The following is a 19,023-nucleotide window of genomic DNA, read 5'->3' as shown; positions in this document are numbered from 1 at the left end:
GGCCGCTGTCCGTCCCGAGCCCTGGGACCAAGTGGTGTCCACACTGAGGCCGCTGTCCGTCCCCGAGCCCTGGGACCAAGTGGTGTCCACACTGGGGCTGCTGTCGGTCCCTGAGCCCTGGGACCGGGCGGAGGACTGGCCAAAAGGACGTCTCCATGTACCTGTCTGTAGTAGCTGCACTGAATTCGGCTCCCATGAGGCAGTCACCCTTCCGGAGGGTCCAGGCAACGCCTGCTGTTTCCTGGGGTGTGTGGCCCACCCCACAGCCGGTCAGAAGACCCCCCCGACCGCCGCATACAAGGAACCCTGACCCCTCAGCAGTCACGACCGCCCTCCACCACCCTCTACCAGCCCCGGCGGCCCCTCAGCGGACTTTTCTGCCCCCCCCCTCCCGTCTGCCTTTTCTAAACAGTTCCTGTGAGCCAGTCACACACAGGTGGCCTTTCGTGTCTGGCGTCTTTAACCTTGTGCGATGCGTTCAGGGCTGGTCCCCGGTGCGGCCTCTTGAGCGGAGGCCTTGCTCTGCTGGAGTGATATTCACTGAACGGCGGGACTCATCAGCAGCCAGGGGTCCGGGCCGTGCCGCACAATGTCGCTGCGGTCCCGCGAGCACGGCTCTCTGAGTGGGCGTGGCTTCCTCTTCTGTCGGGCAGACGCCCGGGGTCCCGCGGGACAGGAGAGGCGGGTCATGTGGTGACTACGTTTCCCTTCTGAGCACCCGCCAGCCTGGCCTCCGAATGGCCCGAGCATCTTTCTGCTTCTCTTGACGCCTGTCCCCTAAGCACTTTCTCGAAAGGCAGTTCTTAGGCACATCCTTCCCGAGGCCTCCCCGTGAGACCGAACGGAATTAGAACCACACGCGAGCACCTCCTTCGTGTTCGGGCTGCCCGCTCCCCGACTGGGGGTCTCTCTCCCCACTTTCCTCGCTGTTCCCATTTGCCGTTTCCGGACCTCCCTGCCGCTGGGCTAGCCTCCTGTCTGCGTGCCGTCCCTCCTCCGCGCAGTTTGGAGCCAGCCCTGCTGTGGGGGCTCCACTGTCTCCCGACCCTGTGACCTGTCTGTTTTTGGGAAGGTGGGTTTGGCTTTCGGAGGTTTGGGCTGTCAAGGTAAGTCCGGGCGGCCCGCTGAAGGCGGGGCCCCGCGTGGGCCTGTCGGGCTCCGGCTGACTCTGGAACCTCACGGCGTCCTCATCTGTACAGTGGGGAGAACAGTCTATGGCTCACGGTGGCCGTCAGCCTGAACAGGTGGAATTACGTACGTGTGCACAACAGCGTCTGAGCATGTGTACTGTCCGGAGTGTTCCTGGTTATTCCCGATTCCTCAGACGCAATTTATAGCGACTGCATCCCTGTCCTCACCCTGAAGCCACCTGTCCCCTCACTTTCTCCTGCCGTCCCACGGTCTGGGTGGCCACGTCCAGTCTGGAGTCGCCGGGGAATTCAATGTGGAGTGAGGTGAGCGGTCAGACTCTGACTTGAGTTGCCCCCAAATACGAAGCCCGTTTTCCCCGGCCCGCTGTCGGGGGCCCATCCCTTCCCCCACTGGTCTCTGCAGCTCACCGCACCCCTCAGTCCATCCCACGGATACCCACGTTCCACTCGGGGCCACGTGTCCGTGGAGCAGGAAGTAACACTGGGAAGGCTAACACTTTGCATCAGGTTTTAAGTCTGTCCTCGGTCCTTGTATCAAGGACCAGGGGGGTGACGGCTGGGGTGCAGCCACCCACAAGCTCCCCCTGCACAGCCAAGTGCACGCCTGGCGGGACGTGGACACCTCGGTGGCCTCTGTCCCAGAGCCTTCCTCCACCTCCACCGTGACGGACCTACCCTCCCACAAAACATAAAATTCCTTGTGATGTTCCCAAAAACTTCATCGGAGATTTGACTGAACTTGTATTAAATCTAAAACTTAAATCTGAAGGCACAGACAACCACACAGGGTTTGGGCGCTCACCGACTTTATCGAAAAAGGGATTTATTCAAATCCCTTTAATTGTCTCCTGATAAGACTCTGCCCTTATCTTTTTACAGGTAATCAACCTTTTCTCACTAAAATGTTATTTCGAGTGACTTCACATGTTTTCTCCTGTTATCAACAGAGATCTCCCCTCCCTCTTACTTACTCAGGTTTATTTCACTTGTGTATTTTTAACACACCCTTACGCTTCTGAAACACATTTGCCGCGAAGTAGGAACAGAACCAGCTTCTGTTTTGTCTAGCCTCTCCTCCACAGCTAGGTAGGCAAGTTTCTTCCTAAAGTCTGCGGGCAAGTTCACCTGCTTTCGCCTCCTAAACAATGTTCACCACATTCAACCAGCTGCTAATTCCGCATCCCCGCGGGCAGGCTCGGAGGACTTCCCCTCACCTAGCCCCGGGCTGGCAAACTCAAGTGGCAAAGGGCAGGGAGAACAGATTTTTAGCTTTGCAGGGGGTAAAGTCTCTCCTGCAACCACTCAAGTCTGCTGCTGCAGCCCCGAGGCACCCCTAGACCGTCTGTAAGTGAAAGGAAGGCTGTGTTCCAATAAAACTTTATTTATAAAGATAAGTAGGGGGCCGGATTTGGCCACCAGGCCATAGTTTGCTGACCTCTGACCTAGAGCTTATCTGATCTCAGCTTGTATCTGCAAAAACGTACAGATGAACACAAGGGGACAACCCTCTGTATTCATAATTGGTCCATTTTAATAAACCGATTAGTTTTCAAGGCATTTCAGCGGCTTCTGCAGAGGCTTGGGAACACCTGTTTTCCTCATCTGTGGGTAACAATGACTGTATTTTCTCGTATCAAATAATTGCGTGCCTGCACTTGCCAGATCGAGAAGGTCATCACGGAGACGGCTGCCGGCTGCCTCGGCGTCATCTCAGATGGATGTTAGGTTCCGGGGTGGGGGCGCCCCCTGCCTTCTCCTCCAGGTGGCCTTGGAGGTCTGTGGTATGGATGCTGTGGTCTGATATTTTCCTTAGGAATAAATGCGGTTCCTGCCTGGTGCCTTTTTCAGCATCTATGGAATTAGAGCTCGTGTTTATCTGAGCCTCTTGTGGGGCTGGTTGTCTTTTCTGATTCTAAAATATTAAAATAGATGTTTATTTCTTACCTAAATCTACTCTGTGGTGCCTGCTGTGTTTCTTAAAGGACTGAGTTATTCAGCACTCTGTTACTTTATGCAGGCACAGATGTGTGTCCCAATCACCCCCGCACATTCCGGGGGTCCCCCAGATGTATCCACTAGCCCAAAACAATGCGGGGCACACGGGGGCCCCCAAGGGCACTTTGCTGAGTGAGTCCAGTGCTCAGCACACGGCCCGAGCCACATCACAGACACAGTCTTTGTGGACCACAATGGCTTTGTGTGTTCTCGGACCTCTGGGGAGACAGCAGGTGTCGTGGTTTCCCTAGTCCCTAAAACAAATGGGGCAATTTTCCGGTATTTGGGGAAAAGATACCTGCACGTTAATGTTTTTAAGAACACGGCTGTTGGGACGCCTGGGTGGCTCAGTCAATTAAGTGTCCGACTTTGGCTCAGGTCATGATCTCACGGTCTGTGAGTTCGAGCCCCGCGTCGGGCTCTGTGCTGACAGCTTGGAGCCCGGAGCCTGCTTCAAGTTCTGTGTCTCCCGCTCTCTCTGCCCCTCCCCTGCTCACACTTTGTCTCCCTCTCTCAAAAACAAATAAACATTAAAAAAGTTGAAAGATAAAGTTACTTAAAGACATTAGTATGCCAAAGTCCATCTTTCCCTGTGCCTGGCAATACACCGTGTGTGGCTCTTGTAACATTTGGAAAGTGATTAAACTGCATGGACTTTATCGTCTGGGATGTGCTGGCTCTCCTGCGACAGTATTACTCTTCTAAATCCTTCAATTCTATGGCAGCCTTGGAAAGCGAGGGGGTTGGCATCCCACCATTTTACAGATGTAGACACTGAGGCACAGAAAGCTCTGAGTTAGGCAGGTGTCAGGTGCTCGAGCAACAGACTGACTTCAGACCCTGAACGCGGCTACTCGAGTGTGACTTCACTTTTTTCATCCTTTCGCACCTCCCCACCCCGACCTTCCATTTGACCAAAACACTGTGGGAAGGTACTGGCTGCTGGGGTTACTATTTACTTATTTGTTTTGGGGGGCATCTTACATATACTGGAAAGTGACCAGAAAAGAAGGTTGACACATTTCCCCTGTTAGGCAGGTTCCATTCGTGGATTATGGATTCTTCTGCAAGGGTTTCATCAACAATGGGCAACTGGAAACATCCTGTTTGTATGTTAATGTTCAGTACGTAGCTGCAAATTCAGCTGTGATATTTTTATTGTTCAAAAGATCTACGTCCTGGTTATTTTTATTGTTATCTGTGGTTTTTGCTTGATCTTAACACAGATGTAAGGGTTGTATAAATTTCCAACTAAAAATTATGTTTCCGATCATTTTGTTTATTTGCAGTCAGGCTTGCATCACAGAAATGTATGCTAATCCGTGATACTTTCATTATGCTGGACATTAATTATCGATATGTGTCAATAACTATAAACGTTTGTATGACCCTACATGTATCACCTTTAAGCATTAAATCGACATGTTCCAATTTGGTCATTTTTACCTACTGATTTCCTTTCCCTCTCCTTGGCCAGGTATACCTTTATTTATTTGTTGCCTTAAAATTTTTGTTTGTAGGAGTGCCCTTAGAAGGTTTCCTGTATTTGATTATTTATTTGTTTGTTTACTTATTTATTTAATTTAAATTTTATTTCTGAAGTTTACATCCAAATCAACATATGGTGCAACAACGATTTCAGTATATTTGATTATTTTAAAACCTGATTTAAGCAGTCCTTGCCTTTTAGTAGGGGAGACTAACCCACTTACGTTTATTGTCACCGCTGGCACAGAAGTTGTCATGAATAGCACGTCCCACTCCGATTTCTGGTTGTGGTCCGTTCACGGTTCAGGTCTTTATACACACGCACGTTTCACATGTTTTCTCCTCAGCCATAGTTTGAAGGAATCAGGCTCTTCTATTATCGGCCACCTTTGTGTAATCGAAAGCACTCTCAATGATGAAGCCGTGTCTCTAACGACCTAAGTCATCATGGGTCCTCTACTCCACGAACAGACGTCAGGTCACTCTTCTCTTACTCACCAGCTGCTCCGGCATGTCAGCCTCTGTTAATCTCACCAGAGGCTATAAATTGGTTTACTATCACACAACGATTATCGTTCACAATATACAGTGTACTACATACATGCTGTGGATTTTGCGTTCAACTTCCTAAGCACACTCACAGGGGTGATTTGTTTGACTCCACGTATCTGTTGGTATTGAGAATCACCATTCTTCTTCTCCTCACACATGACCTTTTCCCTCATCAGCTCTTGATTTTTATTTCTTCAATTGGCTTGAGATGATTTTTGTTCACATTTTCAGGGAAGCTTTGTGGGTGGTACACTTTCTAAATCCTTGCAAATTTAAAACTGTCTTCTTTAGTCCCTTGGTCTGAAAAGCAACTCGAACTAGGGTTGAATTCTTTTTTTTTTTTAATGTTTATTTATTCTTGAGACAGAGAGACAAGAGTGTGAGCGGGGCAGGGGCAGAGAGAGAGACACACAGAATCGTAAGCAGGCTCCAGGCTCCAAGCTGTCAGCACAGAGCCCAACGCGGGGCTCGAACTCACAAACTGTGAGATCATGACCTGAGCTGAAGTCGGACGCCCAACCGACTGAGCCACCCAGGGGCCCCGAAGTGGGGTTGAATTCGTAAGTGACAGTATGTTTCAGTCAAATCCCTGGCGGTGATCCTTCCTTTCCTTCCGGTTCAGAGGGCGGCTGGTCTGTGCCTTCATAGGTTCCGTGGACCTCTGTCCTCCTGTCTTAATTTTATTTCCCTGATTTAGCCTGGCCTGGGATGAGGCAGCTCCCTCTCATCCTTTCCATGCAAACACAAGGCCATGGGGCGCATGGGTCCTGATGCTTCTGTCCTGTTTGTAGTTGGGGGTTTTCTTTCCAGTCCTATTTTTGCCCTAATCTGACGATTCTTTCTTTCCTGGTCACGGTGGCTTCCCCTCTGGAGCGCCCCGTTTCTCAGGTTAGGAATGTGCCCTCTGCCCTCACACCTACCGACTTTTTTCTCTCTGGCTCGTTTCGTGGCTTTCTCCTATGACCTGTTCCTGGGCTGAAGACCCCCACACTTCACGGCATCGGTTTTCTGCAGGGACGGTTCCTTCATTCACAGCTCCCAACGCCTTTCTCGATTCCACTCATGTTTCGGGTATCCTGCCTTTCCTCCAGCTCACCCAGCAAACCTCCTTTGCCCCCGGCGGTCCTTTCTCTGTGGCTCGCAGCTCCCGGGTCACAGAAGGCACAGCCCCCTGTATGTCTCTGACACCCAGCAGCAGACATTCTCCAGAAGTCTCCTCTGTGTACCTTAAACAACTCTTGTCAGAGCTAACTCTGCCTTTAATTCTTTATGAAGTATGCCTTTCCACAGTGTGCATTTTCCCACAGGCTCCTGTTTGAACTTGGGCCCTGATGTTTTTTTTAAACCCCCTTCGGACAAGCAGAGGCCTGGCCTGGCCTGGAATGAGCCAAGAGGCCCGGTGGCAAGCAAGTCTCCAACCTTCCTCTGGGTTCCCGGGCGGGGCGGGGGCGGGGGGAGCCCTGTGGTTCCAGGCTGGCCTGGACGGTCTGGATGCACAGAGGCCCCCCAGCCGTCACGTGACCCCAACAGGCTCTCACCCGGTGGGGGAGGCGGCTCCCAGGGGTGTTTATCCCCCTTGGGGGGCCAGGTGCTCTGCCTCGGCTGGAGAGTTTTATGTTCTTTTGAGAACGCTGAACTGAGTGCACACACAGGCCCCTGCGTGAGCCACCACGTTGCCCTCTCCTGCCCACCCCGCCCCTTCCAGTGAAGCTCACGTCCACCCACCGCCTCCTGTCCTGTCACGCTGCTGGGAGTCAGTCTCTGCAGGGCGATCGGGGGCGCTCCTGCTGGCCCGACCCCACCTCTGCAGGCTGGTTTCCCGGTGGGTGCAGCTGGGCCTGGGGCTCGAGGGCGGGCCCGGGCGCGATGAGGAAGTCGCAGGTTCTCTCTGCATTTTAGGAGGTTCTCGTCGGAGCTGGGGCGCAGACGGTAAATCAACGTGCCAAGAAGGGGCCTCCCATCCACGTGCGACACGCCCATGGCGAGGCTACCAAACTCAGCACGTGTCTCTCTTTTCTTTGAGTCAGGATGCGAGGGCCAATTGGTTTTATTTCCAAAAATACATAAGACCGGAAGCGAGGCAAAGACCATGCAGCTGTCGTAACAAGCGTGACACCGTATGAGTCCAGAAAGTCCAGCCGCCACATGAATCCAGGGCCCCGGCCGGTTCTTCGCAGACGTGGAGGAAGGATCAGACCATTCCTCTCTCCTCCAAATGTCCAACAAGCTGGTTCCGTCCTAGCGTGGATGGCCGTGGTAATGGGGACGAGGGAAGCTCCTCCCTCCCCCACTCATCAGTCCCATGAAAACCTGAAGCCACGTGGGCAGAGACGACACAAAGTGAGGCGCAGCCAAAATTCAAACAAAACCAAGAGACGCGGCAACACGGCCAGCACCCCAGGGCTTTCTGCTACCCAGCGCCCACTACCAGATGGGCCGGGGGCTTCCCAGAAGGGGCTGCGGGTACGGCTTCTTCCTAATGATGCAGTCACTGGGGATGTGAGCACTCCAGAATATTCCGGAAGGTGCCACACGAGGAAAACAGCAACACTCAGACCCACACCGACTCCCCTGGGCTTTCATAAACCGTTCTTCCCCTTTCCCACCACCCCAGGGACCTGTCAGGTCAGCCTGGGGTGCACTCTTCTCCCATCCCACAGATGAGGAAACTGAGGCTACCAACGTGTGCATGAGAAATATCACCACGTGAAAGGGGTGGGGACGATCTCACGCAGAAAGCGGAGAAGCGGCCGGAGAGTGGGAGGCTCGTCACGGAGCAGGGCACAGCGGGGGGGAGGGGGGGTCACACACAGCGCCTGGCGGGGCCGAGCTCGGTGCTCCGGCCGGGGGAGAAGACGCGAGGGAGCATGGGTGCCAGAACCCAGTGGTGGCGGCTCTGGACCCACCACCCAGGACCCACGTCATCCAGTATACGCCTCGGGTCTAACTGGGAGTTGACGTTTAAGGTAATTTGGGTTGAGACAGAAATCCTTCTGTGTTTTAGACTGATCTTTAATGAGTGTCCACGTCACATGCCGTGTGGTCCCCAAGTGGCACGCAGACAACTGGGGAGGGGTCGGCCGGCGGAGGACCCTGTCCCCGGTGCTGCTGTCCAGGCGGCACAGCTGGCCTGGGAGCAGCAGCCCCCCACGCCGGGCGCACAGAGGACAGAGCCTGGAGGCACAGCAATGGAGACAGGTGCAGCATGATCAGAACCAGGGGTGCAAGGGGCCGGCTGGGACGTGGGCGCCAGGCAGGGAAGGCATCCTGCCCTGGATGTTTGTGCAGTGTGCACACTGACCGACTGACTTCTCGCTTATGTGATCTTACACATCACAGCACAGCCGAGAGGGGCTGGGTTTACCTCTGTCCTTTACAAAGAAGCAAAGCCCTAAGCAACGTCATTTGTAAGATCATAAGGACGTATTAAACCAACAGGAAAAAACATGTTTTGGATCACTTTGCCCAAAAGCTCACGAAAGCCGGGACCAGAAGACAGAATTAACACAAACAGTCCCAGCAACTCGGGATCACTCTGAACTTGATCAGCCCTTATCAAACACTCGCTGTTGACAAGGTGGCCCCTTCATGCTCGTGGGGTCGCAGGGACCCCCCCTTGACTTCTAGGATAGCAGGAGAGCACTGGGCAAAGGCACCGGGCAGGCCCCGACAGCCCACGGCCGTGTGGTGGGCTGGCAGGGTGGGCAATGTGGTGGCAGCAGCCGGTCCGCTCGCTCCAGAAGATTCCCTTACAGGGGAGGGGGGGGGCACATACTGTGTCTGAGGCAGGGTCCCCACCTTCCCTGTGGACTGCTGATACTTGGGACCATTTGACCTTCTTGGATCCCGGAGCCCCAGGCATCAGGGTGAGCGGTGGGACACGGAGGCCTGGCCAGTGCCTTCTGAAGGCCAGCATTTTCCCCCCATCTATTCAGCAGACACTTTTGACCTCACGTCTAAGCGATGGCCACTTGTGCAAGCCCAAATGGGGCCGAGAGCTGTCCCTCCACGGACTGTCACGGGGGCCCGTCAGCTCTCGGAGGGGCAGGACTAGGCAGGCTTCCTCCCCGCATCCCCAGCATCCAACATGGCTCCAGGAAGGATGGGGGTGGGGGCAGGGGAGGGGGGAGGGGAGGGAGAGCCCCGATGCTGTGCCCCAGCTGCCCATGCAGGGGCGAGGGGACGGCAGAACCGAGCCTCCCAGGCCTCGCGCTGGGGCCCGTCCCCAACCCTGGTGCGGTCGGCTTGGCGGGCTGGCATCACCTCTGTGGCATGAGGGACGCCCCAACCCCGTGGCGGGGGGCTCGCCCCAGGCCCACTGGTTTCTCCACTGGGCACGTCCCCCCGCAATTCAACCGTGTGCCATTTACGTATTTAAAACAATCCAGAGAACAACTGCTTTCAGGAAAATTGAGACTGATGAAGTGCCGTTACCCTAAACAGCGACCGGCACGTGATGTCTCCCATCGCGAAATCGGCCGAAAGTGCCCACGGAAATAACGCGGGCTTGGTCAAACCAATTTTCCGTTTCTGGGCTCGCTTCTGCCGAGCAAATGAAGACTGCCGCAGCTCACGATGCTAGCTGGTGCCGGGCCGGCCGGCCGCGTTCTTTGTTTACACACGGAATCTATTAAAACGTCCACCTATTACTGTGGTGATAAATAGCAGTGATTCAAGGAACACAAAATGGATTGCAGACAGGGATCAGAGTAATGACTCGGTATTTTTCATTGTTTGTGCGGCAGAAAGAATTAGCTGGGTGCGGGCACTGACTTGCTCGGGGGAGTTCTGCCCTCCGCTCGGCCTCCCTGGACGCTAATCCTAGAAACCTGACAAAAGCCCTTTGTCCTGGCAGGACGTCGTCGTATTTGCTGAGATGCTCCCAGAGGGCAGATGAGAGGGGCTGGCTGGGAGTCCTCCCGCGTCTCCGCCCTCCTCCCCTCCGCTCCCCTGGGCGGCCACGCCCCATCCTGAGCCCAGATGCCTCCCTCCTGGCAGGGCACACCCGGGCCACGCTCTGTGCGCTGCCTGGGCTCCAGCGGACCCGCCATAAACACCATTCCATCCGATTCCACATGCCTGACGGACGGCGGCCCCTCGGCCCTGCGGGAGGGGCCGCTCAGCCCCAGACCTCACGGCACGCTGGCCCTCTGTCCCCTGATCCTTGCAGGAGGCAGGGGAGGCCCTGAGCCACTGGCCACCGTGCGCGGTTTCTCAGCCAAAGCTCCGCCCGGCATCCGCCGAGGGAGAGGAGAGCCCTGAACAGACGCCAGAAAGCACATCCTCGCGGGCGCGTGCAGGGCGTGAGGGGCTCCGCCATATGCCCCCACCGCACGGATCCCAACAGAAACTCTCCAGCTGAAAATCCTGTTTGTCCGTTAGAGGCACATCCATTACCCGTCTCGTCCTCGCGCCAAGATGCATAATAGCGCTCTACAAGTGGCGAGGGCGGCCGCTAATTCCCTCCTCGGGAACCCGCCGCGGCGGACACGGCACAGGCTGGACCGGGGATTATCCCGCGGGGCCCTCGTCCCATCCTGCGCTCCGATGAGGAGCCTCCTGGAGCCCCAGCCTCGTCTTCTGCGCCTGCTCTCTGACCCCGTGCCCTGCTGACCTGCACCGTCCCACCCGGAGGCCCACTTCCTGAGAGCCCGCTGCGGTCTCCCCACCTGCCCCCCAAATCCTGGGGCAGGGGCCGAGGGGAGACACAGCCCAACCTGGATCAACACAGGGCCCAGGTTCCCCACTGACACCACGGTCTGTTCCAGGCGCCTTCCCAGGAGCCCATGCGCCCCGCACCCGGGGCTGCTCACAGGGTTCCCAGGGTGTATTTCTCTGAAACAGAGGCCGGCCTGGGGCAATGTGTGCAGGAGGGAGCCCTGTCTACACGGTGCCCTGGGAGGGGGACGTGGCAAATGAGCTGCCTGCAGAGGCTGGGCACGCCGGGAAGGGCCTCGACGCACAGAGCCGGGGGCACTCGGCTGGGGGCCTGGGACACCTGTCGGGGGGACTGATGGAAACCCCCGCAGATCCGCAGGGACCACTGTCTCCCTCCCCCCAAAGCAGACAAGGAAAGACCTGACACAAGCCAGCCAGTTGTGGCCTCCGGCCAATAAAGCCCCGCGCTGCCTCGCTCGGGGCCCAGAGTCATTTTTCTTTTATTGGTTTTCAGAATGAGCAGCAGATCGGCAGCTGAGACCCCGCTCTGTAATAAAAGCTTCTAATTGCTGGGATGGCTCATTCAAGATCAGAGACAAACCAGAGGCCCCAAACACCTCCACGAGGCACTGAGCTCCTGGAAGCTGTCAGGATGATCCCACCTGTAGGGGCTCACGGCTGGCAGGCACGTCTGGAGAGCCCTGAAGGCCCGGGGCCCACGAAAGGGACCAGCAGCGCGTCCCCTCCCGGTGGGGCCAGAACCTGCAGTACGGGCTGGCCCGGACCGGGCACTAGGAGTGCTCAGGACATGCCGGCCGGTGCGGCGGGTGGACGGCCAGACGGGCGAGCGGGCCTTCAGCGGCCGGGAGAGCCAGGCTGGGGGCACAGCGATTGCAGGAGGTGAGACTGTGTCCACGTTCCCAGAAGTCCCGGAACTCAAGAGCGAAGGAGCCCCGGGTTGCCCTGAGCACGGAGGGCCGGAAGGAGGCCTCACAGGGGACAGAAAGCTGGGCGCACACAACCCCCGAGGTCGGCAAGGCTGCGGGAATTCCTACTGACCCGTGGGCCTGCGGGGGCTGGGAGGGACCGGGGGACCCCTCGCAGAGAAGGGGGAGCAGACGCATCAAACACAGGTCGGCCGCTCTGTGGTGGACGCCTGTGGACTTCCCTCCACGACCACGCCCGCCACCCTCCCCGCTGGGGGCCTCCAACCCCCCCACCCCAGCCACGGACCCCGGGGGCTGCCACGCTGACTTCGGACGGCCTAGCGCCTAGTGTGTGGGCCGGGGGGTGGTCCTGGATGCCTACAGGAGTCACCAGGCCGGAAACACGAGTCCATCCTGACACCTGCCCCTCCCACAACAGCTGCCACCGTGTCCCCTCTCTAACACCGCAGACCCAGTGGGTCCCCTCCTCTGCAGCTGGGACCACAGAGTCTCATCTGCAACCCTCTCCCAGACAGAGTGACCTCGAGCCCGTGGCCCCAGCCGGCCTCACAGAGACAAAGCCCTCCTGAAGTTGTCCCTGTGCCCCCGGCGCACGCAGAAGGGACTCTCCGGCATCTTCCACGTCCCCTGGGCCCTGCCTCACCCTTGGAGACGACTGGGGCCCCCCAGCTCCTAAGAAGCCAGGCTGTCTTGGGAGCAGGCCGCAGGTGCCCGTGCGGACTGCTCTCCTCCAACCGTCTCTGCCCGCTTCAGACAGCCGTCGCCTCCCCGGGGAGTCACCTGAGGACCCTCCTGGGGCTCCGTGGGGGCAGGGCTCGTGCCCACCGGGACTTCCCGGACCCGCAGTGCCTCACAAATAACGGGCTCACGAGATACGTAATAAATAAAGCTCTCCCAGGGGGGGGAAACGCGAGAGCGGCCCAAAGCTTGGGGGCCCCACGGCTGCAGCCCGCTGGGCCGGGGCTCCCCCGGGGCTCATCCTGCTCGGTCCTCCTCTTCACGAATGGAGGACTTTATTCCCACCGCAGGGGATGCACGGAGGGGCCCTGCCGGCTAGAGGCGCTCTCTCCCGCACCCGGGAACATTCCTCCAGTCCCGGAACCCCAGGTCGGGAGCTGCGTCCTGGAAGTCGGGAAGACGTGTGCTGCTCAGGTCTGGCTTCGAGCGACTGGGCAGGACAGCAGCGGCCGCATCCGAGTCCGAAGGTGCCCCTTTCCCCTCCGGCTTTGGGCCGGCCCGCGGCCCCGCGCTGACTCACGCCTCCCTCCGCAACCTGCACCTCTGAGCTCCGGGGATTTCTTTTGTTACGTATTTCTTTGATAAGCTTCTCTCCTCCGCTTCTCTCCGTTTTTGGAGCCTGTGTTCTTCCGACCTCCTGAACTGGTCTCTCTTTTTCCTACTTCTCGTCAACAATCGACGCTACAACTTTCTGGAAGGCCCCGTCTTTCCACCGGCGGGCTAACAGAATCTGCTCTGCACACACACACTCGTGCACGTGTATGTTGACACAAATGCGCACGCGTGTGTAACCACAGGTGCACATGTGCTCACGTGTGCATTTTATACATATTTTATACTTCCATCCTCATAAAAATTATACACGTAATCCCCCCAAAATGCCTTTTATCTCCCTGGTGTCCGACTCAGCGTCTTAAATCCACCGTGACTCTTGTCACAAATCTGGGGCGCGAGAGCATGGGGGTGACAGCTCACCCCTGTGTTGAGAGAGGTCAGTGGGGGCCCCTCACAGGGGAGCATGGTGGATGCGGGGCCATCGCACCCCCCTCCCCCGCCCGGGGGCTCAGGGACCCCACCTGGGGGAGGAAGGGAAGAGGTCGAGGACATGTGGCCGCACTGGCGTGCCCTCCTCCTGCTGCCTTCCCACCCCCTGCTCCCGCGGGCCCCCCGCCAGCTTCTCTGTGTGGCCACTGGCTCCACGGCCTTCCGGGCGCCTGTGCCTCCGGCCTGTGGTTTGCGTCCTCTGTGCTCCCTGCTCGAGCACCAGCCCTTTGCTTTCCCCCACGTCCTCCAGCGTGGCCTGCGGACCCAATGGGCAGAGGCTGGGCTTCCCAGAAGGGTCCTCGGGCCCCACACCACGGCGACCCACCTTGGGCTTGTTTAAGTTAGCAGACGGGACGGATGGGACCCTCGTCCCACCCAAAATTCATGCCCACTGACCCTTGGGAAGTGACATTTTTTGAAATGGAGTCACCTTAGGTGTAATAGATAAAGCTCGTGAGACAGAACCATCCTTAACCTGGGACGGGCCTGGACATGACGGCCGAGCGTTCTCGAGGGAACCACTGGCTCCCGCAGGCACACGGCCAAGTGACGACGGAGCCCCAGACCCGGCCTGAGGCCGAGGGACCCTCCCTCCTCCCCTCTGGAGGAGCCTCGCCTCGACATCTGACCTCCGGCCCCCAGAGCCCAGTGAGAATGAGCTGTGGCTGTGGTCACTTGGGGGGGGGGCGCAGGGGACTCACGGTGGAGGGGTCCTCCAGAGAGACAGCGCTCCAGGAGCTGAGGGGGCCTGTGCTTCTCAGGACCTGGGTCTTCAGGAAGCTCCCCCACCTGGAGACGCGCCAGACATGGGCCCCGCCCTGGCACGAACCCCCTGGGGCCGTCTGCCGTGGGGCCAGGAGGGAGGGCCTGCCTGCACGGTGCCTCCTGCCGTCCCCTCTCCTTCCCCGTGTGCCTTTCTCCTTCTCTTGTCCCTGTCACTTTATACGGGTGTCCAGATGGCAACATGAGCAGCACGTGTGTTTTTGTTTGTTTGCTTTTTTAACGGGGGGCCCAGGGCATTTGCTAGGTTCTTGGTCCTTGTAAGATTCTCAGTGCAAGTGTGTGGAGAGTGTGTGGGGGTCCAGTGTGTGGGGTCCAGGATATGGGGGTCTAGGGTGTGGGGTCTAGGGTGTGAGATCTAGGATGTGGGGGTCCAGGGTATGGGGGTCCAGGGTGCGGGGTTCCAGGGTGTGGAGATTTTACAGTGTGGGGGTCCAGGGTGGAGGGTCGAGAGTGTGGGGGTCTAGGGTGTGGCGGTCCAGGGTGTGGGGATCTTAGGGTGTGGGGGTCTAGGGTATGGGGGTCCAGTGTGTTCGGGCCAAATGTGTATGGGGTTCAGGGTATGGGGGTCCAGGGTGCAGGGGTCCAGGGTGTGGGGGTCCGGGGTGGGGGGGTCTAGGGTGTGGTGGTCCAGGGTATGGGGATTTTAGGGTGTGGGGGTCCAGGGTGTGGGGGTCTAGGGTGTGGGGGTCAGGGTATGGGGGTCTAGTGTGTTGGGGTCCAATGTGTATGGGGTCAGGATATTGGGGTCCAGGGTGCAGAGGTCCAAGGTGGTGGGGTCTAGGGTTTGGGGGTCCAGGGTATGGGGGTCCAGTGTGTTGGGGTCCAATGTGTATGGGGTCCAGGGTGTGGGAGTCAAGGGGGGGGTCTAGGGTGTGGGGGTCCAGGGTATGGGGGTCTAGTGTGTTGGGGTCCAATGTGTATGGGGTCCAGGGTGTGGGAGTCAAGGGGGGGGTCTAGGGTGTGGAGGTCCAGGGTATGGCTGGTCCAGTGTGTTGGGGTCCAATGTGTATGGGGTCCAGGGTATGGGGGTCCAGGGTGCGGGGGTCCAGGGTGTGGGGTCTAGGGTGTGGGGGTCCAGGGTGGGGGGTGTCTAGGGTGTGGGGGTCCAGGGTGTGGGGTCCAGGGTGTGGGGTCTAGGGTGTGGGGGTCCAGGGTGGGGGGTGTCTAGGGTGTGGGGGTCCAGGGTGCGGGGGTCCAGGGTGGGGGTTTAGGTTGTGGGGTCCAGGGTGGGGTGGTCCAGGGTGGGAGGGTCTAGGGTGTGGGGGTCCAGGGTGCAGGGGTCCAGGGTGGGGTGTTAGGGTGTGGTGGTCCAGGGTGGCGGGTCCAGGGTGGGAGGTTCTAGGGTGTGGGGCCCCTAGCTTGCAGGAGGCCAAGGCAGGAGCTCCTGGCCAAGTGGGCCATCTGGACAACACATCATCCTCAGGACTGTGCAGATGGGCAGTGGAAGAGACAGTGGCCTCCACCCTGTCCCACGCTAGCTTGCTCGGCCCGGACGAGGGCTCTGTGGAAAGACACTCAGCACCGTGGGGGTGTTAACAGGCAGGACCCAACGGGAATCAACGATAGCCAACCCCACCCCCGCCCTGGCGCTCGCCTGCCGTGTGAATTGTTCTGTTGTGAACGCTGAGCTCCGGGACCGGTCGGCAGGCCAGGCCGGGCCGCCAGGCATCCCCTCCCAGGGTCTAGCCGAGATGCCAGGACACCGTGACCCCCTGACTGCCTGCAGTCCCGAACAGCCGGGCAGGATGTCCACCTCTGGGCACGGACGAGCTCAGGCTGCGGCTGCCGGGCCTCGTCTCAGAGCCGGCTCCTGGGAAGTGTGGTTTCGGGGGAAGCGAGTTTCCACGAAGTCCCAGTTCCTGAGCAGAACGGGACAGACACTGCCCCCAACCGGGTGCTCGCTCTGCACAGAACTCAAGTGTGGCGCCTAATGGCTGACCGAGAACGTGGGTTTCTATCTGGTTCGGGGGACGGAGCACCAGTGCGCAGACGAGCACCTGATGACACATGCAGTTCATGGCCTCAGCACCTGACATGGGGGAGGGCGCGTCTTCCCGGGTTACGTTTCTGGTGCAGGCCAACGTCCACGGGCCAGCGGAGCGAGAAGCGGAGCCTGGGGCCACACAGACATGGGAGCACCCCGAGGCCGCCGGGCCACCACACCTCGCCGTGTCCTGCCGTGACGACCCCATCTCCCTGGTGACCCCGTGCGTGGGCTTTTCACTATGCGGCATTCACCCTGACGACGTGGGACTCTCTCGTTTTACTGTATTTCTTCTAACTTCTTTTAAATGCTGGTCATGATCCAGGAAATTAACTTCATGACCCACTAATGGGGAGCAAGCTGCCCTCTGAGGAGCCACGCTCTAGGACACGCAAACACCAGCACGCGCCCGGGGTCTCTCCCCAGGAGCTGGAGTCATTAACGTATCGTACCCGTGTACGGGGGCCCCGCGTGAGGGCCGCTTACAGGTGGGTGGGCACAGAGAAGGGAACGTGGAGGCGTGAGGTAAGACGTGGTGGGGGGAGGGGCACCGCTCCAGACGCGCTCTAGCCACTGAGTTGGAGTTGGCTGTCACCTGGCCAAGCCATCACGAGGTCTCTCAGAGCCCATCTCACGGGAAAACCGTCGTGATGGAACGGGAGACCCCATAGCGCTAACTGAGCATCTATAAGAGAATCGAGACGCGACCTTGAAACCCGGACTACGCCTCCAATTATATGGTGTTTGGGTCAAGAGCTCAAGTAAACTTTTCAGAAAGCTTTGCAAACGGGTCACCGCAGCCCAGCCTTGCCGTGAGAGCCAGAGCTCTGTCTGGAGACACCTGGGAAGACCCCCGCCCTCTGGCTTTATCACACTGACCCCTCGGTCCCACGGATGGAGGACAGTGGCCCTGGCCAGTGAGGGTCTGCGTGTCCCCAGGTCTCCCCCGTTTGGGAACGACACACAGACAGGGACCCTAGAATAATGAGCCCCTGGAGCTGGTGGCCACACGTCAGAAGCTCCCCTGGGCTCCCTCGGAGCCACCAGGCAGGTGACAGGTCCCTGCACACCTGATGGGCATGAGGACAGGGTGGCCATTCCCGTGTTCATCGCAGGTGAACAAGTGACTGTCTCAGCTGAGGGCCGCATGTGGCCGGTGCCCCCCGCCCAGCCCACGCTGCCACCAAGGGAGAACTGCCTAACTCCCACCAATGGGCAGCCGCTGCTCAGACCGTGCCCCCGAGGGGCCTGGAGCATATGGGCTCCACCCAGAGGCTGCAGGTTTTCCTCTGGCCCAGCTCCTGAGGGCTGCGGCTCCCACAGCAATCCCGGGAGGAGGCCCGGACCCCCGTGGGGCTTTCCAGATGCTTCCCCAGGGACCCCAGACCTCCCTGACTCAACGTTCCCGAGGCGGGAGTCACGGCCAGATCACACCCTACTCCAGTCCTCAGTTTCTAGGTGGAGCTTATGAGGAAGGGCGGGATTGGGGTGAGAATGGGCCAGCAGGCAGCAGAGGTCATTGCCGTGTGGGCCTCGGCCTGCAGAGCCCCAGGGCCGGAACCAGAGGACACGGGCGCCGACTCCCGTGGCCTGGGCCGTCGCTGCACAGGCCTCGAGGAACTTACCTTTGGAAAAGGGACCTCAGCGAGCAGTCCCAGGACCCCCTCCCCTCCCCTCCTGCCCCTGCCATCCCCACCCCCAAGGAACAGCAGCCATGGGGACAGGGCTGGTCGCAGCGCCTGGAAAGGAGGGTCCGCGGTGTGCCCCCTCAGTGGACGGGGGTGCTGGGGAAGGACAGGGGGCACCTCGGGGGTTTGTTGGGGCCTCTGCCGAGTGGCCACTCTGCGGTGCCCAGGGCAGGAACAGACATTCAGGTCACCACCCCTCCCCAGTCAATCCTGCTCTTTCAAGAGCCTTCGCCCCACTCTGGGGGGCCCCAACCCCTTCTCCTGGAGCTTCGAGCATGCCCCTGCCCCAGAAACGAGACACCACCACCAACCACCGGTTGTGCGTGGGCCCTCAGCTACCTCCTGAGTGGTTCTGTCACGCTCTCCGTGACGGCCCGAGGGGGCGGGGACAGCCCAGGGACCGACTGATTGGAGCCCAGAGAACGAGGCGGGCGTGGAGGCGGGCGTGGCCTCTCCACACCAGGAAGCCGACTGCCCCCGTCATCGCCGGTGTGGGGCCGCCTCCCCTCGAGGACCCGGTGCCCGGGGCCCGCCGCCCTCCCTGCGTCCCAGAACGAGCAGGGCCGCGTACGCACCGTGGTGGTCTTTATCCGCCCTCCGGGCTGCGTGCACGTCCAGCCTGACCGGTTGATCAGCAGGTCACAGCCTTCACCCTCCAGACACGGGAGCATGTCGCACCACTGCTTTGTCTTGATGATCCGAGCTGCGGGAGACAGGAGGGCGGTCAGCGTGGCTCAGCTGGGGCAGCGCCCGCACCCTGACCCCACCCTGGGCACCGGCCACGGGGGCCGAAGGCCTGGTGGGCGGTGCCCGGGTCACGCGGGGCAGCCGGCCACTGCTGCCCCGGACCCCGTTCGGTGCTGCTCCCCGGGCCCGGCCCTGCCCCCAGCCCCCAGCCCCCAGCCCCCAGCCCCCAGTAAGTGGTAACGGGGTGTTGAGGACAGTTTCGGGGAGCAGCCACGGCCTCGTCCTGAAGTGGACAAGTCTGTTTTCTC

At 59.2% G+C, this 19,023-nt stretch overlaps 1 protein-coding gene across 2 annotated transcripts in view; it reads right to left on the bottom strand.

The window, feature by feature from the left end:
- TAFA5 (TAFA chemokine like family member 5) overlaps positions 1-19,023 on the bottom strand; it is a 191,963-nt gene that overhangs the window by 18,551 nt on the left and 154,389 nt on the right. For both annotated transcript variants that reach the window (XM_043562981.1, XM_043562982.1), the window contains exon 3: positions 18,604-18,731. In XM_043562981.1, the coding sequence (XP_043418916.1) occupies positions 18,604-18,731 (128 nt within the window). The remainder of the gene's footprint in view (positions 1-18,603; positions 18,732-19,023) is intronic.

The sequence above is a fragment of the Prionailurus bengalensis genome, chromosome B4 (genome assembly GCF_016509475.1).
Source record: "Prionailurus bengalensis isolate Pbe53 chromosome B4, Fcat_Pben_1.1_paternal_pri, whole genome shotgun sequence".
Lineage (NCBI taxonomy): Eukaryota > Metazoa > Chordata > Mammalia > Carnivora > Felidae > Prionailurus > Prionailurus bengalensis.
This window is presented reverse-complemented; position numbering and strand designations above follow the sequence as displayed.